This window comes from Aythya fuligula, chromosome 2 (genome assembly GCF_009819795.1).
Source record: "Aythya fuligula isolate bAytFul2 chromosome 2, bAytFul2.pri, whole genome shotgun sequence".
Lineage (NCBI taxonomy): Eukaryota > Metazoa > Chordata > Aves > Anseriformes > Anatidae > Aythya > Aythya fuligula.
Window position 1 is genome coordinate 101,529,314 of NC_045560.1, and position 27,531 is coordinate 101,556,844.

The window sequence follows — 27,531 nt, forward strand, 5'->3', positions numbered from 1 at the left end:
TGATTATGTGATCTTTGATTACTAGTGGTTTTTTATGTTTTTGTTTGTGGAGGCTTTATTTTTTTATTATTTATTTTGTGGAAGGGAAGAAGCAAGAGGAGAGAAAGGAAGAGATAAAGGTGTAGACTATGATATCATTACAAAAGTAACCCTCTACTATGATATCATCGCAAAAGTAACCCTCTACTCAAGTTCTACTGGAGTGATTTTAAATGGACAAGTTTATTATGTTTCCTCTTGTCTTACAGTTCACATGAACAGGAGAGAATCAGCACATTCTCGGAGAATATTGAGAATCTCAGCAGAGCTTTAAAGTATTCCAATATAGAGAATATAAATATAAATAAATATATACAATATAAAGTATTCCAATCCAGAGCAATTCCAAACAAAAAGAGGGGGTACAGTGCCTATGATAAGAAGTTGGTTGTCTGAACCCCACTTGATGAACCCCAGCAATGATCCTATTTTCTTCACCTTGAATATGTTGATAGGATAGCCAAATAATTTATGGGTTTTGAGTGCATTCAGAGGCCATACTAAGAGATTCAGGTATGTGGATATGATACAAGTTTTGAAACCATTCAAGAGGAGATGTGAAAGTTGTGGTACCTTGAAAGTATTGCACACTGGAATAACTAGTAACTAGTAACTGTCCCCAACAGGAAAGTTATTCAAAATAAAGAATAATCCATTAACTAAATCTTGCTAGGACAAACAAATTTAGAGGTGTTCTACTGTTGTATTTGTATATACATTAATATCAAAATAGAACAGAAATAAAGAATTAAACTGTCTTCATGAAGCATCAAATAACAAAAAAGCCTGGATGAGTGGGGCTCTAACACTGAGTTTATAATCCGAAGTACTGTTAAAAAAAAAAAAAAAAAACAAACAAACAAACTCAATTGCCTTTATTCTACCTTGTGCACTTGTGACAGTCCAGCTATATCCTTAACAGGACAGCTTTTGGACTTAACAATCACTTTGTCTTTATTTGCCATAAATAAATGTGGAAGCCAAAAGTCCATCATCACTACTACAAAGTTACACCTCAACAGTTTGCACTCTTTACTGACAGAATTTAAAAATACATCTTTAAAGGCAACAAATGGATCTTCAAGTCATAACGCAATGTCCATCAGAAATGTAAACCTTTATTTCCTAAAAAGTTCAGCATAGGTAGAAAGGGTACAGCTGAATGAAGTAATCACAGAGAATGGAAATCAAACTCATAACTCTAATTTCCAGACACTAACTGCTCCTTTTCACAAATTATTTATTACTTTTCAGGTTAATGTTGTTTTCAAATATGTACAATTAAACTATTTCTCTGAGGAAGCTGGCAGTGTTGGAAGTAAGTCTCAACACCTTTCCTATCCATGAAACTAACAGGCAAAAAAAATTGTTAGTTTATGTTAGAATAAAACCAAGGACTTGAGTGGGAGGTTGTTTGTATTTCTTTCTGTATGAAAAGATATATAACAAAAGATGAACAAAAATAAGATACACAGGGTCTTCATATCAGCTTGACTGTTAGATGATTCAGTCTGAATAGGAATTGAACACTTCAATGAACCCCACAGTGACTTATTAAATGTGGAAGAGCTTCAAGTAAATAGCCTTAATAAGTAAAAAGCCTAGATAATAGGCTTTTCCATTTTTCTTTTTTTTTTTTTTTTTTTTTTTTTCCCCCCCTAGAAAATCTTTTCCTAGATTTTCCATATTTCAGTTTAGTTTATTCTAGGACCTTGAGTTCTCATTGTGTATTTTCATAAAAACTTTGGGCTTATGGAGTTGATGTTTTCCAGACTTCATTATTTAAAAAAAAAAAAAAAAAAAAAAAAAAAAAAAAAAAGTACCCCAACAACAAAACAGCATTATCACTTAAATATCCATCTACAGTTGTTTTTATGTGTGTGTATATATATATATATATATATATATATATATATATATATATATATATATATATATAATAATATGCCCATATTATATGGTTATATGGACAGGAAAGTAAAACAGTGCTTTCATATCTTAAGAAATTTTATGCTCCTTAAAAAGGCATTAAACAATGAGATGCATATCTGATCACCCCAAAATATCAATTCTGATCTAAATCATAAACATTATTCTTGTATCTGTCAAACAGAACTTCCATACTATAAACAGAAAAAATATCATACATAAAAATATTTTTACACTGACATACCAACTTTTTTAAGATGAAAAATATGAAAATATATTCACATAGATAACCATACAAGCCCAATCAGTACTTGCATGTACGATCACAGAACCGAACTGAACTGTAGGGGGTTGGAAGGGACCTCGAAAGATCATCAGGTCCAACCCCCCTGCCAAAGCATGTTCCTCAGAGCAGGCTGCCCAGGTAGGCATCCAGATGGGCCTTGAATATCTCCAGAGGAGACTCCACAACCTCCCTAGGCAGCCTGTTCCAATGCTCTGTCACCCTCACCGTGAAGAAGTTTTTTTGCATGTCAGTGTGGAATTTCCTGTGCTTTAACTTGTAGCCATTGCCCCTTGTCTTATCCCCACAAACCACTGAGAAGAGGTTGGCTACATCCTTCTGTCCCCCACCCCTCAGATACTTTTATACATTGAGGAGATCCCCTCTCATTCTTCTCTTCTCCAGGCTGAACAGACCCAGGTCTCTCAGCCTTTCCTCATAGGGAAGACGCTCCAGGCCTTGTATCATCTTTGTGTCCCTCTGCTGGACTCTTTCCAGGAGATCCCTGTCTTTCTTGTACCGGGGAGCCCAGAACTGGACACAGTACTCCAGGTGAGGCCTGACCAGGGCAGAGTAGAGGGGGAGGATCACCTCCCTTGACCTGCTGGCCGCACGCCAGGATCCCATTAGCCCTCTTGGCCACAAAGGCACAGTGCTGGCTCATGGTCAACCCGTCATCCACCAGGACCCCCAGGTCCTTCTCCTCAGAGGTTCTCTCCAGCAGGTCATCCCCTAGCCTGTACTGATACTTCGGGTTGTTCCTTTCCAGGTGCAGGACTCTACACTTGCTCTTATTAAATCTCAATTGGTTTCTTCCTGCCCATCTCTCCAGCCGGTCCAAGTCTCGCTGAATGGCAGCACAGACTTATGGTGTGTCAGCCACTCCTCCCAGCTCTGTGTCATCGGCCTACTTGCTAAGGGCAGACACTACTCCCTCATCAAGGTTGTCGATGAAGATGTTGAACGAGACTGGACCCAGCACCGACCCCTGGGGAACACCGCTGGTCACAGGCCTCCAGCCAGACTCTGCTCTGACGATCACCACCCTCTGAGCTCAGTCACTCAGCCAGTTCTCAACCCACCTTGCCGTCCACTCATCTATCCCACACTTTCTCAGCTTTGCTAGTAGGATGTCATGGGAGACGGTATCAAAAGCCTTGCTAAAGTCAAGGTAGATGACACCCACTGCTCTCCCCCCCATCTACCCAGCTGGTGATGCCATCATAGAAGGCAACGAGGTTGGTCGAGCACAACTTCCCCTTGGTGAATCCATGCTGACTACTCCTCATAACCTTCTTCTCTTCTAGTTGCTTGGAGATGGCATCCCGAACAAGCTGCTCCAATACCTTTCCAGGGACAGAGGTGAGACTTGCCTGTAGTTTCCCAGATCCTCCTTCCTGCCCTTCTTGAAGGCCAGAGTGACATTGGATATCCTCCAGTCTTCAGGCACCTCACACGTTCTCCAGGACCTTTCAAAGATGATAGAGAGCATTTCGGCAATCACATCTGCCAGCTCCCTTAGCACACGCGGATGCATCCCATCGGGACCCATGGATTTGTGTGCATTGAGCCCACTCAGATGCTCCCAAACCACTCCCACGTCCTCCAGTGGGGAGCCCTCCATTTCCCAGACCCTTTGTCCTATTGCCAGGGGTGAGGAGTCCCAGGGAAGTGTCCTTGAAGCAAAGACTGAAGCAAAGAAAACATTCAGTACCTCTGCCTTTTCAGCATCTCCCATGATCAGGACACCCCCCTCATTCAGCAAGGTATCCACATTGTCCCTAGTCTTCCTCTTGCTGTTTACATACTTGAAAAAACCCTTCTTATTATCTTTTATCTCTTTTGCAATCCTCATCTCTAGGTGGGCTTTAGTCTTTCTCATCACATCCCTGCGGGCCCTGACAACACATCTATACTCCTCCCAAGATGACAGGGCCTTTTTCCACATTTCATAGACCATCCTCTTCCTTTTGATCTTATCGATGAGCTCCTTGCTCATCCACGCAGGTTTCCTGCCCCCCTTCCCCGATTTCCTATTCTTCAGGATGCACCGGTCCTGAGCATGGAAGAAGTGCTGCTTAAATGTAGCCCAGTTCTCACATACACCCTTGCCTTCTAGCAACCTAGCCCATGAGATACTCCCAAGCAGGTCCAGGAAGAGGTTGAAGTTGGCTCTTCGAAAGTCCAGGGTAACATTCCCACTTTTAGCCTTACTTCCTTTGCCTAGTCCCATCTGGAACTCCACCATCTCATGGTCGCTGCATCCCAAGCTGCCCCCAACCTTCACATCCCTAACAAGGCCATCCCAGTTGGTAAGAACGAGGCCCAGGAGCACCCCCCGCCTCGTTGGCTCCTCCATCACTTGCATCAGAAAATTGTCCTCAACGCATTGTAGGAACCGTTTGGACTGCTCGTGCCTGGCCGAGTTGCTTACCCAGCAGATGTCTGGGTAATTGAAATCCCCCATGAGGACCAGCGCTTGTGATTGTGAGGCTACTAGCAGCTGCTCGTAGAAGGCCTCATCGACTTCCTCCTCCTCATCTGGAGACCTGTAGTAGACCACCAACACCACCGTGTCTCCCATACCAGCCCACCCCTTAATTCTTACCCACAAGCTCTCCACTTGTCCTTCCCCTCCCCCAGCTGGAGCTGGGTATACTCTAATTGCTCCCTCACATAAAGGGCAACCCCACCCCCTCACTTCCCCAGCCTGTCTTTCCTAAAGGGGACATAGCCTTCAATGACAGCATTCCAGTCATGAGAGCTGTCCTACCACATCTCAGTGATTGCAATGAGATTGTGGCCCTGCGACCGAACGCAGATCTCGAGCTCATCCTGTTTATTTCCCATGCTCTGTGCATTGGTGTACAGGCACTTTAGGGAAGCAGCAGGTGCAGTTACCCCTGGGGGGATGCAAGAAGAAGATACTGGCTGGGGGACTGGGAACACTACTTCTCAGACAGCCCTCAGACAATCCTATGGGAGAGCTCAGAAGTTTTTCCCTGTCTTCAACAGTGACAGTAGTGACGACTTCCCCCAGCCCTTCTCTGTCACCTTTAGCTCCCCTCCCTTCCCCCATCAAACCTAGTTTAAAGCCCTGGTAATCAGCCCAGAGAGCTTGCTCCCCAACAAACTTGCGCCCCACTTGCTCAGTTGGTGTCTGTCCATAGCCCACATACGCGGCCTCTCAAAGGACGGCCCAAGATCAAAATACCCAAATCCCTGGTCTAGACACCATCCCCTCAGCCAGTCATTTACCTGTCCTGTTCTGCTCCTTCTATCTGCATCCCAGTCACCCAGCGGGAGGACAGAGGAGAACACTACCTGCACCCCCGACCCCCTCAACAACCTCCCTGGGGAAGCAAAGTCCTTTTTAATAAGGACTTTCTTCATTTTTCTAATAGCAGCTTCCCGGGATCCAACCTGAATGACTACGAGAGGATAGTAGTCCTCCGGTTTAATGAGCCGTGGCAGAGCCTTCCTAACGTCTCTGACACGTGCCCCAGGAAGACAGCACACTTCTCTGGCTAGGTTATTTGGGTGGCAGATAGGAGCCTCAGTGCCCCTCAGCAAGGAGTCCCCAATCACCAGGACTCTCTGCTCTTTTTTTTTGTGGCACAGGTTACAATGCGGTGCTCCATCCAGCCCTGATCCTTATGTTTTGCACTTCACCCAATCTTGATTCTCTTCTTGGGGTTGCTTCCTGGGTTCGGACTACTGTCCAGACCCTCAGACTCTTCTGCAACCTCCCTGAGAGCCTCAAATCTATTTCCCAGACATAGATTAGTACAATCATGTACTAATACAAAAAGTTACCACACATCTTTCCATACCATAGAAGAAACTACCATCTCTTAAATATTTTACATTTCTTGTAAAGCCCCAATCAGGCCGATGAAAGAAAAGTTTACCCTCAAACAACCATCAATGTTTGAAACAAAGAGAAGCATCAATAGGTTTCTTCACATAATCCACTGCAGCCAGAAGGCAGATTATGTAGATATGAATACCATGCTCTTCCAGATTTTATAAACAATATCCTTTATGTAAATTGATACTATTTTAGTCCACTGGAGCCAGCGATGAAGAACTGCCAAAAGCATTCACTTACACTTAGCTGAAATATAACTTCTTGTGAAAAGGCAGTTTCTTCAATCATGGTATATGGCTTCTGTATATATGATGAAACGTAAAAGTCTAAGATAATTCAGAACTACAGACACCTTTACACCTAGTAATCGTAAAACCACAAGAGTGTGAATGTACCGTAACCAATTTCAACTTAATCAGTTCTAGGCCATTAGACTTGGCAAAAAGTATTTCCACTCAACTATATGAGAGTCTGCTACAGTCATTTCCCTTTGAAGGTCAGCAATTTGCACTGTTGACCTTCAGTAGGACATAAATGTTGGCAACCAATTAATTTATTATAATAACCAACTATCACAAAACAATACTATAAATAGATCATATTTAATCAATATAAAGACAAAAGTTTTTTTGTTTTGTTTTGTTTTGTTTTTTACTTTTTTGTATTAGAACGGGCTGAACCTCTTGAACCTCTCTCTATTCTAAAATTGCTTTGCAGTCTTTTAGCCATGCTCTACTGCTGATACAATCATTTGATAGTGAGTGAGGAATATCCCCTTCCTAACATTTGTCTGCATGGGCTCAGGGCAGAGAGCATAGATGAGGGCCTGCTCCTCAATTGCTTGCAAAGGACCAGAAAACAGTGTTTCCAGAACACCCTGCTGGAAACCCTAAGCAAAGACTTCTCTTCCTTCCCTTGGGAGCTTTTACGCTGAGGCTCTCCCAAGGGACTTGCCTGGACTCTAGTCCCAGCTGCCATGTCATATTTACAGCCCTGCCTGTGCTTGGCCAAATCAACCATTAATATTGTCTCAGACCTCACTGACTGGCTTCCTGGAGTATGAACTTGCCTAGTGATTTGGACTTTCAGCTGACCTGGTCTGTCACCACCCAATTTACTCTGCTTTCCTTCCTCAGGTGCTGAGGGATTGGTGAAAGGATGAAAGTCTCTGCCTCTTCTGATCTTGGTACTGTCCTCAGCTCCTGTCTCTCCTTTCCTTAGGAAACAGTTGGACCTCTGACATATTTGGGTAGAGGTCAACATACGTGCTTTGACACTGATACCAACATTGCAGTAGTACAACATAAGAGAACTTGAAATTCCAAATTCTTATAGCTACAATATACGTACACGACATTGGCAAAAGAAGATAATAGTCTCCATGGGTTAATCACTTGGTAAGTTTCAGACCTCTTGTAAACACTATGAGAGAAAACATAATATTTTCTAGAAAACTTTTGGAAAGATTTCTATGGCCTTGCTCAGACACAGTATATTCACAACAGTGTATTGAATACAGTATGTTCTTCTGCACTAAAGACATGAAATCTCCTTCCAGCATAGTTTCTGCTCATTTATACAACACATTTCGTAATATGATAATAAATGTCCTTTACTGACGAAAAATATGTGCTTTCCTCTGCACATGTTTTATTAAGAATGTCTTGAAAGTTTATTTTTTTTAATGTACCTGCTTTTCAACAACAATTAAACAGATTAGAAATATTAAATATTATTCACTTAACCCCAAGAATTAATTTATTCCACAATGTTTCTGCATTATGAAGGGCAGAAGTAGGGTACAACATTTGTTTTCTAGGGAACCATATTTTTTCATCATTAAGCATTAAACAAAATTCTGGTCAAGCTATCTTTTTCTTTCTTTTTTCTTTTCTTTTTTTTTTTTTTTTCTTTTTTTTTTTAAGAAAAAGGGGGGGGGGAATTCTCTTCAGACAGAAAAGTAACTTTGTTCATCAACCATTATTTTAATTCCTTACAAATTCTCTGAAACTGAGGAAGACAGGTCAATATCCCTAAACTGATCAAAACAAAGCATACAGAAAGTGACTGGGTCAGACAAGAGGTGTTCAGCTCCATAAAATAATGTTTATGCAGGTGTTTTGTTTTTGTTTTTATTATTATTATTATTATTATTATTATTATTATTATTATATTATAATTATTATATTATTATTATATTATATACTATTATTATATTATATAATTATTATACTATAATAATTATTAATTATATTACTAATTATATTATTATTAATAATAATGATAATTAATAATAATAATAATAATAATAATAATAAAATAGAAGGTAGAGATCTTATTTCAGTTTTCTCCTTTTGCACAAGACTTAATTTTTTAAACAGTTCTTAATGCCTGGTTTATTTGTGTATTTAATAATTGAATAAATATATAAATGGAAAAGCATAAAAACTAAAAACTTAGTATAATGAAAAGACAATTAACAGCTTAACCAGAATTACTCAGAGAAAGAGACTCCAACACTAATTCATTGAGCATAAAAGGCAAACATCAGAACTAAATTAGAATAGTCTTACAGGGATGAAGACTCAATGAACATAATAACCCAAGACAGCTATCTTAAAAATAATGAGGAAAGCATAGCACAGCAGGACAAAGCACAAGATACTTTAGATATCTAGTGCTGCCTGTTTCTGCATTATATTTCTAGTAAAAAATGTCACAAATCACACCTTTTTCCAAGGAAGAAAAAAAATTTTTAAAAAAAGAGCGCCAGGACTAATTTAGACTGATTTCCATAATCAGCCCTTTCCTTTCCCCCCAGCCCCCTTTAAAAATGAATCAGTCAGCAAGCAAATCTTTATATCTGCTATGTCAAAGCAGCCACTTTACACAAACTGGATGTTAAGCTGAGATTCCAAACATGGCTAAAGTTTCTACCTAACTGAAGCTGTAACAGACAGATTTGATAGGCTGAATTTAGAATACTGAAATTTGATATATACTTTCACCTTTACCAAGTTACAGCTTAATTATGTGTCAGAAAAAAAAAAAAATAAAAAAAATCATAGACCTTCTAACACCACCAATAACATAAAGGACATATTTCTGAAATAAATAAAACAGGAGTGTGTGTAAAAAAAAAAAAATAAGGAAGAACTCAGAATTTTATTTTTATCACAGATGTTCAGGAATAGTCTGAAACCACATTCTAGTCCAAGAATAGGGGAGAAAAAAAATAAAAATTAAGAGAAATATAGCATAGTTATCTGACTCAGGAAAAAAAAAATCTTTTACATGCTGGAATACCTAGTTATTGAATGAGGGAAAAAAATAAGGAAGAAGTCACATGAAAAGAGGGATAAATGACAAATTTCCATGCCATCTTCCCAAAGGAAGACTGGACTTGAGCCACATGGAAAAAAAAAAAAAAAAAAAAAAAAAAAAAAATTATTTAGGAAGCTAGATAATAGTAACAAAAATACTAGGATATTTAAAGCAGTAAAGTGAAGTAGGGTCAACTGAAATGCACCCCAGAAAGGTCTACAAAACTAAGTGATGAAACTTAACAGAGAAAACTATAAAGAAATATAAATTAAAACACAGTTCTGATTCTCCTGGTGGAGGTGTAGGTCCAGTTTGCTACTAGCATTCAAAATTAGATTGTACAATTATAAAAGTTACTTTAAAAATAAAAAGCTGATATTTTTTGAATGAAGTATAATGTGTAACATTATGTTACACATATGTAACAGAGGAAAAAAATAGTCTAAGATTTATTAGGAAAAGAATACTAAGCCTTACAGGAAATATAATTATTCAAACATTAATATCTTTATTAATGAATTTCTGTTTTCCATTCTGTCCATCTCTCCCCCCAGTTTCAGTCTAAGAGATGGAAATGATCATTTCACCACAAATGTGATTAGAAAGAAAAGTTGTATAAAGCAACTGTATCCCAAGTGGTAATTCTGACAAAACACATTGCTTTTGAAAAATCTGCTAAGGGCGCAAATTGTGCAGCCACCGATGCTTAACCATCACAATAAGTAGTCCCGGAGGTTTGTACTGAAACAAAGATAATTCTCCATTGGATGAACAGTGCTAACAAGTATCAAAGTGTTTAACAATAGTTAAACCATAATGTTCTCTTGAGTATTTTTTCCTGATGAAGAGTTAAAAATGTGTTAACAACTCAGTCAAAGAGATCTATGACACAAAGCCAGGAATAAAACACACAGCAATTATTACAAGCCTTTACTACTCATACTTCTAGGCAAATCATAAAATTCCATCTGCGTACTGCGGTGCCTACTTGAAGCACCTCTGGCACATCACATTCTGGGCTAGACAGATTCAGACCTCTGATCACCGTTAAGGTAACAATTTGCATTCCCTTTTGTATTTGTCTGTGTTCACACTATTAAGTTAGCACAGCAAAAGTTGGTAAGCAGACTGCAGCAGCAGGTGCTGAGGGCTGCACATGTAATAGCAGACCTTCTCAAAAACTGACATTGGTCCAGCCCTGTCCACCCCCTTAGGGCTTGGAACAACTACAGTGAGTACCTGAAGCAAAACTTCCCACATAGTTTGCTACTGAAGAAATCAAGTAAAGCATGTACAAAAACACCCAACAATACACCAATACCAATTCAACAGGGGATACTAGGAGACCTGTCTTAAGGCCCCATTACTTCTTTGTACCAAAATGTTCATGTATATCTATGCAGCTGCAACATTTGTCACCTTATCTCATTCCTTTTATTATTCTCAATAAAATACTTGTTAAAAAAACTTGTTAAATTTTTATTTTACAATTGTAATTGTAAATACTTTTCTGGTTAATAATCTATAGTAAGTTTGTATGGAGCTTAGAGTAACAAGGCTGTATCTCGTTAGAAGTATTCTACATTCAAGTAAACAATGGGAAAAAATAAAAATGAATAAACTTTTAAATGATCCAAATAAGACAATAGATGTAAACATTTTTTTCATTAATCATTGTATTTATCAAAGAGTTTATAAACATATTTATCAAACTGTTTATAAACAGCCTAAAAATAATTCCTTTGTGAACATCTCATTTTGTACTAGCTTTTCCATTTGGAACAGAGACACTGAAAAAAAAAAGGGATTGGGGTTCAAACAACTCTTTTTTTTTTTTTTTCTCACAGGCTTTTCTCACAGTGTAAGAAAGCACTGGAGAGATGCTCCAAGCACTTGCAAGACAGAGAATGTTTTAATTCCCAAATATTAAAGCTAAGATTAATGATTAGATTGACCAGAGAAAAAGTCCACACCAGTGGACAGTCACAACTCTTTATGTGTTGCAAGATGTAGTACTGAAGGGTGTCTGGGACAAAATGTGGAAGAAAAAGCAAGAAATGAACAGGCAAAATTGATAAAGCCTGTTTAAAGATGTAATCACTAAGAAGCATAGCACAGGTATAAAACAAGGATTTAGGAAATGGAGAAAGTTCTAGTTGTAGCAGTAGACTTTTCCTCAGTCTATTTCCAGAGTTCTACTATTTATTTATTTATATATGTGTGTATGTGTATAATAAATAAATTAAAAAACTTACAAAGAGCATTTCTTAATGTGTTAAAATAGGATTAATAACAATAACTAATCCAATATTAAATTGAAATGATATATTTTTCCCCTGATACATAATAGAAGGATATTTATCAGGTCTTTCTGCGTTATTTTGGTGTACATTGTAAAATGTACATTGTAAAATGTTACCTGTTTTTTTTTTTTTTTTTTTTTTTTTTGATTTGTTTTGCTGTTTGCTTGTTTTCTTGTTCTGTTTTAAAGGAAATTTAAAGCCCCTGCAGAAACAGAGTGTTTAGATTTTCTTCCAGTTGTGCTCTTTCCTTTTATTTTTGCTATACTGACTATTATCATATTATTTCTAATATGAAACAGCTGCTCTATATTTGCACCAGTCACTTGTGAAACTCAAGAAAATTTAGTAAAGATGGAAGGAGGTAATACCATAGTTAAACATATATTTTTTCCTCTAGCAGATACTGTGCTGGTTAAAATATAAATTAAATAGTTTTATAAAATTGTTCATAATTTGAACTGTAATTTCCTAATGTTACTAAAAACTTATTTACTGAGGAGTAAATCTATTAAGAATTGGATAATAAGAAACACTCCTTTGACTTTTGCCAGTGGAGGGAAGGGGTGGGGAGAGTAGCAGGGGAAAGGAAGGAAGAGTCATTTAGTTGGTTAGTTTTAGATGACAGATTTGAATTTAGGATTTCAGACACTTTATGCCACAGTATTTGATTAAAAGGAAAGAATGAGTGATCCCTTGCTTGTATACTCTTCAAGTATACAAATATGAAATACATGTCATTTTACATACTTCACGTGGATTACAGCATGTGATTAATTATTCTAATAATTCATAAATTTTAAAATAGTTTTCCACTAATATTTTGACAAAGATGTACAAAGTTTGCCCAGTTTTTGAAAATGTTATTATTTTGATTTTCCAGATCTTAAAGAAGCAATGATTGAACTGTTGTTCCTTATTCAATCCTCATTCGAGTAAAAATAAACAAACAGATTTAGGAAGTGGCAATTTAGTCTCAGAACCTTTAGTGGTTTTTATGGTTAAATTTAGGAAGGATGTCATTCACATCATAACCATTTCAAAACAAAAGTTCATATCTATAAGAATTAAATTTCATTCAAGACATTATCATAAAAATGAAATATTTCCCATGTAGGATACACCCACAATATCATTCTGGTGGAAGGGCCAGGGTGGCCTGGCTGATATTCACTCATCTTGGCTTCTAGGCCCAGCCGTGCCCTGAGGTGGGGCCACTGGAGCCTATCCTTGCTTTTGAGAGGAGACCTGTAGCCCTTGTCCCCCTCCTGTTGTCACCACCTTGCCATATAAACCCAGCATGTCTTAATTTTTCAAAGAATTTGAATAAAAAATGGAGTGCTTCCTACTTCTGAAAAATCAAACCTAAAATATTGATGTTGTTGATGATTAGCTTAACATTACTTAGCAATCTTGCTAAATAATGTAAAGCTAAAATGGCTTCATAAAAGTACGTTATATGTCATCACATCTTTAAGATATATGCATTTTTTCCTAATATTATAGCTTTATTGCATTAAAGTTGGAAACTAGAGTTAATAACAAAAATTAGTCTATGAATCCCCAATCTTCACAGCTTTGCATTCTAAACTTAGATTCTGTAGTAGTCCCCTACAAAACATATTCAGTGAATCAACACATAATAAAGCAGATTTTTAGCATAACAATTAGAGAGAATGCAAAATAACACAATTATTATTTATCTAAATTAACATATAAATTTGCCTAAAAGTAATACTTACAGCTGAGATAGAAAATTTCTCTCCATAAAAAGCATGTTTTGGGTATTAATCTATACCATCAACAAGTTTTTTTTTCTTCATTTTATCCCTTCCTAGATGAACAAGTTAGATCCATTTAATATTTTTTGCCATTCTACACATCAAACAATACAGCTATTAATTTAAAGGGCATTCTCTGTTCCATCAAGTACAACCAATAAAACAATGTAGTTATGATGTCTGATCTCAATTGTTTCATCAATTTTTCTCATCTTGTATGACAGGAGTTAACCTTTTAAAAACTGCACATGGAAACATTTTCAACCAACATACTGCTAGCTAAGAATAATATTAAGGCTTCATGTTTTGAGCAAAATATGATTCATATTAACTTTTCTACTCAGAATTTCAATTTGTATACATGGCAAGAGATTGCATGCATTCTATATAGTTTAGAGGTGTCCATATTAAAAAGCAAGACATCATCAACATGAAATTCTTTACACGAGGATATCCCTCTGTCTTTCGATACCCTGTCTAATATTCTGTTATATTCCATTTATAAACTGTTATAAAAGGAAAACAAATGTTGTCATTGGTTGTTTATAACCTTTAAAAGAATGAATCAGACATTCATCACTATATGCTGTTCTAAACAACTGTAACAGATCTCCTTATTGCATATGCAGGTTTTGGAGAAGTAAGGGTATTAGGTACTTGTTTTGCTCTCGAGTTCATTCTACAACACCTATATACCTTGTATGTACTTTATATGTAAATCTGTAATCATTCATATAAAAATTGATACAAATCTCTACATAGCTGTGGTTTAAATATTGCATATGCTTCCTTTTGCTTACCTAAACACCTAACCATCACCCATGTCATACAGAAATCCTTATGCACTCTTCCAGTCCTCTGTACAGCATGTTATTTTAATTGAACTCAAGCCACCATGCCATAAAAAGAAAAAAAAGGAAACAAACCAAAAGGGGGGGGGTGGGGGAGGGGCTTTTGGATTAGAATCCAAAGTCATTCTATGTTTTTTGATGATGTTCTGTGATTCCATGATTTGCAGGAGTTATTGTGAATCACAGAGAGAAACAGCTGCAAATAAATGTTTTCCCACCCCATTCTTTGGATTATAACTACTAACAAGCTACCAGATGATGGTTTACAGCTTCATCTGCTAATAAATTATAATTTTTAATTTTCTCATTAAACCGATAGTTAATAGTTTTGAAGACAATCTTATCCTAAAATCACCAGCTATGAAAAAGCAAACACTACAGGAACATTCACTTTTATAATAGGAAAAGAGAGATGCTTGAGCTTCATATCCACCTTTTGACTTTGATGAAAGGATGTAAAATATTCTCACAGCAATTATACTAACAGATAAACCTGATCACAGATGTCTAATATTCTATACAAGTAACATTAAAAAAAATAATAATAAAATAATAAATCTAGATAACTAAAAGATATTTTAAATACAGTAAAATATCAAGGCAGAGATATCAATCTTTCTGTCCACATCTCTAACCTCACATTACTTGCATTACAAAGAAATCATGAAAATCCTCATATCACATAACATGATAAATACCAGTAATGGAAAATCAAAGACAGGTGTTCATTGTATAAGAAGATACTCTATAAAGGTAAACTATATGTGTGAAATACAATTTGCTGTTCCTGAGACACCACAGAAATACAGGAAAATCATTACATTTATAAGCAGACCTCAGGTATAGAATAGTCTCTCTCCTAATCTTTCCCAAGAAAAATTGCCTAGTGTAACAATACCTCAAATCTAGTCCTAGTTCCTCTGGTTGGTATTGTCATTTCATGTGCTTCATTTCAGTGTTGTAAATTAAACAATTTCTTATTTAAGCAAATAAAAATGCTTCTCATTGACCAATTTGCAACATTAAGTATGTACATTTAATGTGTTTTTTTTTAGTTTTTTGCTTTCAGAGTCTCAATGAAAGTGGAAGTCTTCCAGATCACTACTTAATGTATTGGCATAGAAAAACATAAAATAGAAGAAATACACAGAGACAAGGGTCTCTGAATAATTTATCACACCATTATTTATGCTATTGCATAAATAGCTACACAATAATGTTTTAAAAGTGAACAGATTTTAGAAGAATAAAAAATAAGAAATATTGTTCTTCATTCAGTTTTCTCTTTTCTGAAGGGAGATTACATATTCAGAAAGACAGATAAATGATTTGTCTCACATTTTGTTTGCTTCGACCTTTATCAGGACTCTGTAGCTACCAAAGAATAATTAATCTCTTCAAATCCTCCTGGTCGTAACTTTTGCTCCATAGTCTTCTTTTCAGACTTACAATTTTCCATGGTTCTTTTTAAAAATGAAAAAATCTTTCAGTTTCTGTACCCTGCAGAAATTCAAAGTCACTGAGCACTAATTGTGCATATCTGATATGCACAAATACAGATCTTCTGTCTTTTACAGCTCTTGTTTTAGGGACAACTTTTTTTTTTTTTTCCATTATGAAATAATGAAATGAGTAGCTTCATGCTCCTCAAGTAATCAAACTAAGAAATGCACATACCTTATTTTTAACCAGCAGCTTGCTTTGTGTATTTTGATGATCACAGCTCAATTTAATCGGTGTTGCTTTATTTTTCATCTCCAGAAGTCTCTGAATTTCTTTCACCTGCAACTTCAATGTTCTGCTTTCTTCTTCCAAATTTTGCTTTTCTCCTTCAAGTCTCTCTCTCTTTCCCCATTCAGAGGTATTCTCAAGCTTCAACCTTTCTACCTGGGAAGAATTTATGGAGGGAGCAAGAGAACAAACAAAAAAGAAAAGGGAAGAAGAATAATACAATAAAATCTGTTTTTTATTATAAGAAGAAGCTCACAGCCTCACCTCAAGTAAGGTGGGCATCTTAAAAATCAGACCAAGATGTACTTTTCCATGGCATGTAAAATCAAGAACTTGAACAACAAGTTTTCATAAATTGTATTTCCAGAAAAGTAAAGCATAAGATAGATAACATTTTAAAATGGTAACTAGCAACCAAAATCTTATTTCTTTCCATTCTATTTATGGAACAACATTATTTAAAAAAAAAATCTTTTAAAATACACTGAGATTGATTTTGGTCTGACAGTGTCAAAATTCACTTCCTATTTCCCTAAAGATGAAATATAATCACCTTCTCACATATTGTCTGCTTTTACTTTAGAATTACTACAATGAATTTTCATTATACTGAAGTTATAAATTGTCTTCATCAGTAGGTACTACTAATAACCAAAGGAAATATTTCACACTACTCTACTTCTTAACATTGCAATTAATAACCTTAACATAATTATCTTTTATAATCACTAGTGCTACCTTAATTTAGGATAAACAAGTTTTCTTAATTCATTAATCTAATCCACAAACAGGAGGAATTAAAAGTAGCAACAAAAAGCCACATTACTAATCATAGGATGTAATTATCTCACAGCTGATTTTATTTACTCTTCAGAGACAAGGAGATAGTGCTTATGTCAAGAATGTAATAAATGCTTCTCAGATTTAAAAATAAAAAACAAAGGTAAAACAATTTGACCTTTATAGCACAAAACTGGTACTAACATATTTATTGGAAGATTATGATTGCAAGCACTTACTACTAATAAGTTATTATCAACAGATACTTATCAAAAGATTAAAACAGATTAAAATAGATTAAAAATGTGCAAATGAAAGATTCTGGTTCTTTCAATGGACAAAACCAACCATCCAACCAACCAAAAAAAAAAAAAAAAAAAAAAAAAAGAAAAAAAAAAGAAAGATTAAAACTGCTCATGTACAAAAGTAAAAAGATTAGGATCTTTACAATTTTTAGTTCCATGAAGGAATCAACTATATGATAAAAGTATGGAGACTGACAACAGTGGAAGACACGTTATTCTAAGCAAGGAAGGCTTTAGAAAGAAATAGAGAGGTATATTGTTTTGTTTTATTTTCAGATATTGCTTACTTTTATTCTAAAATAAATTTATGGCAGATAATGAAAAGCTGCTGAATGTAAAACAAAGATAATGAGACATTACATCAGAGAAACCAAATTCAGACCCTGTTAATTTTAACAATGTGATTATCTTGCTAAATCAACTAATAAACTTTTATCTTCCCACCTTATTTCTATAAAACTTTCAGTTCTTTAAGGTCCTAGTTCTTCACATGTCTCATGGACCAGAAGTGTTCTCAGAAATGAAACTGAGCAAAGTGGTTGTATTATCAAGGCATAATACATGTGTATATGTACATATATATATGTACGTATATATATATATATTTAACCAGCTCCTCACAACTGAATTTAACTACTCTCAGAATTAGGCTTACCTGTTTTGACACAAAGCGTAACATCTTTTTAAGGATTTAAAAGCATTTAAAATTTAAGGATTTAAAAGCATTTAAAAGGAGATCCAGCCCTGCAACTAAACTCATAGGAAGAGTGGTGCTGCTGTATTAAAAGGTCTTCAGATAACCACAAAAGCCAACTCAAACTGTTTAAATGACAGGGTCATTTAAACCTTTGCTACCTTTGCTTCTTTCACAGAGAGTTCAACACACTGAGGCTGAGGAGCCTTTGTTCAAAAGAATGCTACGTGACACTATCAAGTCACATTGCTTGCACACTGAGAAGCCTGCTTTAGTCTTCCTGGTCTGACTATTTTATGTCATGGTCTTGACTGTAAATAAGTTGCACATACAGCAATATATGTAGATAATAAAACATAATTTTTACATATATGTAAAGAGGCATACATATGTATACATATGTATACATATAGATAGGCACATGATGGACACTAAATGTTAGTGTCCTGTTCCAAGGACACTATACAATGTAGTAATAGATTTTAACAGAACACAGATAGGGATCAGAAGTGGGTGTGGTTTTGTTTGTTTATTGTCGTTGCTGTTTGAGAACACATCAATTATGATGGAAAACAGTGAATGTAAAAAAAAATGTAAAAATGGAAAAACTGAGAAAAGTTATTCAATTTTATATTTAAATATTTTTTTATCCCTTAACTTGGCCAGCTATAGTGAGTCAGCTGCTCCTATTTTCCTCAGTCAAATCTTTAAGCGTACCATATCTTTAAGCGTAAATAGCTTATATATGTGGAAAAAAAATCACAAAAGAAATTGAATCACATTTCCTCTCAAAAGTAAAATAGCTTTCTAACTGAACTGTAGCCAGATAAGAGTGAAAGGATAAGTATATTCCAACCTGTTGTCTAGTTGAAGATACTTGGTAAAGTTCTTCCTAAGTAAAATCAAATATTAACAATGAGTCACAAAAATTAATCCATTTTAAGTCATTTCATTGTATTATTCATGACATTTGAATTTTCTTAAATACTGAGCAAAGCCTCCAGGAAAGAAAATGTCAAGAAAAGATGAAACAATATGCATGAAAATATATATTCATTTAGAAGAATGGATCAAAATGAAAGTGAACAAACATATCAATCATTCATGTAATTTTCTAGGATTCTCAAGAAAATATTTAAATTATCAAAGGACAAATGATCCTTTGAAATATATGTATTGTATTAAATATATATATATACATATAATCAAAGTACAAATAAATATTTTTGTCTGTCTAGTGAAGACAAAAATCATATTCAATGGAAAATAGAAAGTGTTAGTATTTACTAACAACAATCATATTCTTTTCCAAATATTTCTCTAGATAGTGTTTTAAATATGATAAACTATATTTCCCCAGAGACTGAGCAAAGTAAGAAAAAAGAAAAGCCAAAGTGTTTTTTTCTCCACAAGCATCATTACTGATAACGAAGACCAGCAGTGCTGATGATTCAGAACATTTCCATGTAAACATCAGAACCCAGCCATGATATTCTCAGTTTGAAAGTGAGATCCATACTACCTAAATCTTTCTGTCATTTAGGTATGAACACTTTATTAGCAAAAGGAATAAATGGGAAAACAGAGACAAAAGAACTCAGAAATTATAAGAATATACTCACTAGCAAATTCATTAGAGCCATATCCAAATTCTAAGCCCATTCACATAAATACAGAGACTAGGTATCAACTAAAAAAGTAACTTCTCAGAGGTAAAAATTGAATGGATTATGTTTAGAGTTATTTTATTCTGCCAACAAAAATATTATTCCTCAGGCTGTTCCTTTTATAATGGATTACATGTTCCTCTTACAAAAATAAATAAATAAATAAATAAATAAATAAATAAATAAATAAATAAATAAATAAATAAACCATGTACCCACTGTTAAAACTTTGGTAAGTATTAACACGTTGATATGCTGTTGAAGGTACTCTTTGGAGACAGCTCAAAACAGTTCTTAAAATTGAAATGGGCTTTTGATCTAAGATTATGTACAGTAGCAAGAAAGGAAGAAATATATTTCTTTTACTCTCTGCATCATATTGGCAGACTAACTGGGAACAAATTTTAATTTTTCAAACCATATACTACTATACAGTAATCATCTTTACATTATGGACTTCTCCATGTATAAAAATACTTTACACAGCTACTAAACTACTAACTTTGCTGTTGTAATTTTTCTTGTTTGTTTGTTTTTCCTGTCTGGGTAGAGAATGATACAGAGTGAAATGCTTACATATTTTACATTTATGCTACCTCACAGTCTTCAAAATATAAAACTAAATCCTCTAGAATGTGATAAGCATCTGTACTAATATTAAACATGGAATAGGGATTGACCTTTCCTCTTTTTTATTTATATTTTTATTTATATTTATATTTTTATTTTTATTTTTTCCCCTCATGGTCTTCCCACTAGTGACAGGAGTCTAAGATGTTAACTGCAATGCTCAAAACTGTGCTAGATTCTCATGATGTCTTTAAACTTTATTCACTGAATTTATGTACAGTAACTAGAAAAAAAAGAATCATGTAGTTCTATTTACCAACAAATCATTTCTCCCTCAAATTGCTCAGATTTATAGTTGTTCAAACACTGTTCAGTGATTCACAAAATCTGTATCTTTCTGAATAAATATACAATCATAATGTCTTACAAATATCCATGATAGATTCGGTATACCAGAACCCCATAAGTTTTTACAAAACATTTGCCAAAACACACAACTACAGATTCTAAGCCTCAAAGCTCGCCTTTTCACAGTGATGATGCTAATCAATAGCAATTCATTTTTGGCTGACTTCACATAGAGTGAAATCACAAAGCTATCCAAGGTTGAATTTCAGTCAAGCAATTAAGTACAAGATGACTATCAAGCCAAGAGGTGATGTGAAAGATAAATTTACTTATCTGTGTCTGTAAAATTTAATTCAGTGCACCCAGGATGGCTACAAGCTCATGTCTACAATGACAATTTTTAATATTTATTATACCAGATACTCAAGGATCTCTAGAATATTCACAAAATGATTTTGCATATGTTAGTACATTTAATAGACAAGTTTGGTATCACTGATTTCAGTATAAATCACTGCTCAGCAGAGTACTAGAACTCATATGTTCTGAGATACTGTATTGGCTAATTTTCAGAATGTTAATAGTTCTTACTGGTTTGTTGTTCATTAGAGTTTTTCCAAACAATATCTTATGCTTATTAAACATGACATTTTTCATATAATGTTCTCAAGGTATTTGTTCTTCCATTCATCTTAAGTAAAGAAAGCAGGGGAGGGGGGTGGGTGAGGTGCCAGATTCCAACTTTCAGATAAAAAGATCAACTTCCTCTTGAGTGCCCAGTGCTCTGACAGGGTATGGGCTGCAGCGTGGAGATCTACTCCACCCATGGGCTGCAGGGGGACAGCCTGCTCCACCAGGGGCCACAGGGGAACTTCTGCTGTGGGGCCTGGAGCACATCCTGTCCTCCTGCACTGACCATGGTGTCTACAGGGCTGGTTCTTTCCCATTTTCTCACTCCTCTCTCCCAGCTGGTGTTGTGCAGCAGTTTTTTTTCCCTTCCTTGTATTTGCTCTCCCAGAGGCTGAACCAGTGTTGCTCACTGTCTCAGAAGGCCACCATATTTGTGGAAGATTTGGGGAAGAGCATCTCTGGTCACAGGCTTGCCAAGCTGGTAAAGAGGGCTTTAAACTAGAGTTGCTGAGGGATGGGAACCTCCATCCTGGAGGAAAAGGGGCCTTTTTTTCCCTCAGTCTTCACTGACAAGAGAATATATGTACTTGATATATGTGGCTCTAGCCACAGGGGAAAAAAAAAAAAAAAAAGAAAAAAGAGTCAGGGAACTAAAGGCCAATCAGTCTCACCTCTGTGCATGGCAAGATCATGGAGCAGATCCTTCTGGAAACTATGCAAAGGCAAACACTAAAAAAGGACAAATTAGTAACAGCCAACACGGCTTCACTAAGGGCAAATGATGCCTGACAAATATGGTGGCCTTCTGTGACAGGGTTACAGTACTGGTGGATGGGGAAAAGCAGACATCATCTACCTGGACTTGTGCAAAGCATTTGACACTGTCCCATGTGATATCGTTGTCTCTAAATGGAAAAGACGTGGATTTGACATATGGACAGTTGGTGGGTAAGAAATTGGCTGGATGGTGTCACACAAAAAGTTGCGGTCAATGGCTCAATGTCCAAATGGAGATTAGTGACAAGTGGTGTTCCTCATGAGTTGGTATTGGGACCAGTAATGTTTAATATCTTTGTTGGTGACATGGATAGCGGGATTGGGTGCACCCTCAGAAAGTTTGTGGATGACACCAAGCTGTGTGGTGCAGTCAACATGCTAGAAGGAAGGGATGCAATCCAGAGGGAACTGGACAGGCTTGAGAGGTGGGTCCCTTCAAAGCCAAACCATTCTATTAATCTACGATCCAGAGCTGAGCTCCAGCCCTGGTTCAGAATGGACTTGGCTTCCCACACCTTCCCCATCACTGTGGACTTGTCTAATAATCTGGACCTGAACCTGCTCTGCTGACCTGGCTTAAGTACTGTAGAACTGGGCCCCAGACAGCACTACATCAGCCTACCAGCTCTCCTTCACTTGGAAAGCAGTCTGCCTGTCTGCTCCCTGACAACATCGCAAACATACGTGTCTCTCTCATAACAAAAGAGCAAAGGAACAGTGTATGTTGGAGTCAGCAAACACTAACCTCTGGATAAAGTCTTTACTGACTTAAGAGAGAAAAATAGGAAAAAAAAAAAATATGAGTGAGTTTAGATTGGTCTTCGAGGTTTTGTTAAAAATGTTTTGTTTTGTTTTGTTTTGTTTTTTAATATTCTGAAATAATCCTGAATACAATCTTCCCCAAAGTGCTGATTTTATAGAAGCAAAGGGCAGTGTGAAATCATTTACTCAAATTTGCTTTTTAAAAACCTGTGTATTTATGTATTTGCATTTAAAACAAAGACAGGAGAGATTCACATAAATTTAATTTAGATTGTAGATTATTAAACTTGGGAAAAGATATGAAAGTGTTTCTAGAGACCTATGATTTCCAGCTTTCAACAGGACAATGTAATTTTGATTTTATCTTTTATAGACCAACAGTGTTATCAGAAACAGGAAAAAAAAAAAAAAATAATAATAATAATAAAACAGTTCAACCAGAAATTCTCTTTTTCACTTTTTAACAACAGTATTCTCTCTTGAATATTCTCCAAACATCTTAAAAACAAACAAACAAACAAACAAAAAACAGTTGCACAGATGCTCTAGAAGATAATTCACATATGCAAGGCCTTTTTCCAACTGAATTGGCTAATAACAGAACGTTTTCATTTATTTATTTATTTATAGTCTGAGCCTTGCTCAACGACACAGAAACATTAAATTCTAATACATCTGCTTTCATACTAATAATTTATAAGTAAGACAAATAAGACTTATAAACTCATGACCCAAAGAGGTAAGAATTCCCTTTTAATAAAAAGAAACCTCTGGCAACCTCAGTCAGATACTTGTAAACCACCTGTTTCATCTTACACAGACCAGAAATTAACATTTAAAATCAATGTTTTTTGTGCTTTACACAAAAAGCCCTGTACAGGGCTTATTCAGGTTTTAAAGTGAGAAGAATTAGTACACATTTTCAAGATTCTTGATTTCACCACTACTTTGTGCACGGAAGTCATTTCCAGTTACCTCCACCAAAAGTTATTCTGCAAACTTAAAGCAAAAGATTGAACTGAAAGCTGTGAGCCACAGATTGATTAGGAATTAGAGATCACAGTACTCTCCTAAATAAATAAAATAAAAATAAAAAACTATTGAAATAACAATAAAGTATACTGAATAAATTAGTGAATTTGTCTCTTACAGACATTTTCTTCAGAGATACTCAGTGTGCGATGTTTTTTTAATTGCAGTTTTTTAATGATTGTTTACAGTATATGTGACTGTTTCTACAATTCTTTTTAGGAAACTAAAAAAAAAGTGATCAAATACTACTGGAATCCATAACACCCCTTTCACAGAAAATGGAAGACAAATGTTAGTTACATTTTTATTTGACAATTACCTCAATATTCAATATAGAAAAAAAAATAGTCTGCTTTATTTCTGATTGTGAGCAAGTCTTCCAAGAACACCATTTAGGCCATCAGAAACTATAATGATAAATGATAAATGTTATTGTGTCTGGCAATATTTTAGGACACCAAGACCTGCAACAAATTTAACTTTTTAATGAATGTTTATATTCATAACAATACACATATCTGAGCCCCAGCATGTTTAGTAATCAAATATTTCTTCCTTCTGGTGCTACTCAAATATTTAAGTCTGCTGCAAGCTGGTATTGTTGTACTATGTTGACATTAGAGAAAAGTTGCTGATTTATTAGCCTTTTTTTTTTTTTTTTTTTTTTTTTCATTTTCTCCATCTGATCATAGAGAAAATGCTTTGTGTGTATGGCTAATTTACCAAAAGAGTAAATCATGGAAAAAAATAAACAGAGAGGTATGAATAAGTTCAAGAAAAGGAAAATACTTGGAATGAGGTGAGGGAAATTATCCTTTACCTCACATATCCTTCTTTCCATGTTGATTCTGGCACTGTTTTTATTGGTTTATTTTAAGTACAAGTTGTTATGGACTATGAATTATGTTAAAATAAATAAACATGAATATCTTTATTGAAAAGACTAGGAACTGTGTCCATTTTACATAATCCTTCATGCTGCTTAATAATGCTTCATAATGCTTCATGCATGCAGTTTGCAGTAACATACATTAACATACTGAACATAAAATCCTGATTATTCAGATGATGTTTACTGTGTTAATCTCTCAAATATCATCTGAGTGGATCATAGCATACCTGATGGAGTCCCATTTAAACCAATAGATTCACATGAAGAATTGCATAAAACCATCCTGCTTAATTTAGGGGAATCTATTATGGACTCAAGGAAAAAAAAATATTTGTTTTGTTTTGTTTTGTTTTTGTTTTTTTTGTTTTTGTTTTTTCTTCAATGAGTATCAGAGAGAATTATCTATAATGACTGCCAAAATTCTACTTCCAGAAATTACCTGAAAATAATGAAAAAACTTCAGAGTAACTACTTTTACCTCCCTAAAAGGTAATTAACTACTTTTACCTCCCTTACCTTGGGATTGGTACACCAACACCAATCATGCGCTCATTTTTACTGTAAAATTATGAAGTGCCATTATTCTTATTTTAAACACAAGAGAAATATTTATATTTTTGGGGTGGAAAAAAAATAGGGAAGATGACCAGGTAAACACTGAAAGCTCCTTGCTGTATGACAGCATTCTTCACTGTAATCACAATTCGTAAAAAGATTGAAACCAGTGAAATATACAAACTGTCATTGTCTAACAAGTTGTACAATACTGCAGCTACCAGTTTCACATTTTCATATACAAATAACGAGTTATTGAAAAAAAAAATCTAGGAAACCAGGAACTAGAAAGGACTTTTATATGACGCATATGCAAACATGTGATTTAAATATTTTCTAGTCATAAACTATAAGGACAATTCTGTCAAGTAGACTTTCTTTTGGGCTTACAAAAAAAAAAAAAAAAAAAAAAAAACTTGAAAGTTTGGATTACTTTTTTCTGTGTGTATACAAGATTTTATTTTATTTTTTTTCTGATACATTTTGTGCTTTTTTAGCTGTCTCTTCTCCCATAAAATGTCTATTTTCATATTTACACAATTATATGATTCCCACTCAGGCCACTATTATCTCAAATTACCTCTGGTTTTGTGTACCATTATGTAAATAATAAAAAATAATATTATGTAACCCCACTGGCCCACAAGATAAATTTTGGTTTTGACAGAAAAAAATAGTAAATATTCCTGGTAAACTATGACGTAATTGATGATCAGATTTAGAATTTAAAACTGAAGAGAAGTATCTGGGTTCCTTCTGAAGTCTATATACATCAGATTAAATTAAAATTCAAAAATCTACCTAAAAGGCTTGCTACACATATATTTTATTTTGCATCTACATGCAATAAGCTCAGAAAAAAAGTCTACTACAAAACACCTACAATCTCTTTAAGAGACCCATGAAGGGGAAATGTTATGTCAGTGTGTAGGGCAGAAAGACCATAAGGTCTCTTCTCCAGGTTGAAAAACCCAAAATCTCTCAGACTGTCTTCATAGGACAGGTGCTCCAAACCTCCAATCATCTTTGTAGCATTCCTCTGGACTTGCACCAACAGGTCTATGTCCTTACAATAGGGGTTCCAGAGCTGAATGCAGTACTCCAGGTGGTCTCACAAGAGCAGAGTAAAGGGGAAGAATCACTTCCCTTGACTTTCTTTCCATAATTATTTTGGTATGGGCCAGAATGTGGTTGGCTTTCTGGGCTGCAAGCACACATTGCTGGCTCATGCTGTTTTTCACCCACCAGTACTCCCCAGTCCTTCTCTGCAGAGCTGCTCTCAATATATTCTCCTCCCAGACTGTATTTGTGCTTAAGATTGCCCTGACCCAGGTGCAGCATGTTGCACTCAGCCTTGTTGAACTTCAGATGTTTCATATGGTCCCACCTCTCAAGCCTGTCAAGGTCCCTCTGGTTGGTATTCCTTCCCTCCAGTGTGTCAACCACACCACACCACGCAGCTTGGTGTTGTCCAAAAACTTGGTGAGGGTGCTCTCAATCCCACATGCATTCCAATAATTGCATACCATTACTTGAAGAATTTTTCCAGACAAGAATACTGAAGAATTAAATCCTCTTACATACTAAAACAATTCTATGAGCCAAATGCTAAACCATTTGCAAACTGTCTTGGAAATTTAGGGGCCTTCAGACATAGTCTAAACTGAACAAATGTATAAATGCTTTATTCATTTTTATGGCTAAGCAATATAACAAACATCCATATCAGCTAAGTTAATAGTGAATATGTGAAATAAACCATGTACTTTATTCTGTTTTGTAAATGAACTTCTATACCCTCAGCAACCTGTTCAGGATGCAAATTTTGTATATACCCAGTTCACAAAAACACTTGTCTTTTTTCCTATCAATAAGGTGTGTTTCAGCTGAGAGAAATTACAGAAAAAAAAAAAAGAAAAAAAAGATTCCTAGGCCATGCGTATATAAGAAAGTACATTTGATTATTATGAATATTAATGGCTTCTAAATGCAAATTTAATTAGCAAAAATAATAAAAAATAAAAACTAAACATGACCATCTCCATACACCTTGCAGAATAAAATAGAATATCAGCCTCATCTCAGTGTTCACTCTTGGTACAGCTTTGTCTCATATTTGTTAACATAAATATTTCAATATTTAATCACCGTTCCTGGTTGGGGAGCTCTCAGATTACATACATATTTGCAGTCAAAAAGGGAGCAGGCCATATATTTGCATACATTAAAATAAAATATTTGAGTAAGAACCATTCCTGAATTTGGTCATCAATATTGATATTGGATGAATTTTAAGTAGATTAGATGAAATAATCATAGTGAGTACATTTTCCAGGTTGAAGGTGAAAGTACTTTGTTTAGGCTCTTCTTGAGTTTCTTGGCACTTTGTCAGTGATCATGGAAACCCTCT

At 35.3% G+C, this 27,531-nt stretch overlaps 1 protein-coding gene across 4 annotated transcripts in view; it reads right to left on the minus strand.

The window, feature by feature from the left end:
* The window catches only part of CCDC102B (coiled-coil domain containing 102B), a 169,327-nt gene that overhangs the window by 102,731 nt on the left and 39,065 nt on the right, over positions 1–27,531 (minus strand). For all 4 annotated transcript variants that reach the window (XM_032181644.1, XM_032181645.1, XM_032181646.1 and 1 more), the window contains one exon: positions 16,056–16,265. In XM_032181644.1, coding sequence (XP_032037535.1) covers positions 16,056–16,265 — 210 coding nt within the window. The remainder of the gene's footprint in view (positions 1–16,055; positions 16,266–27,531) is intronic.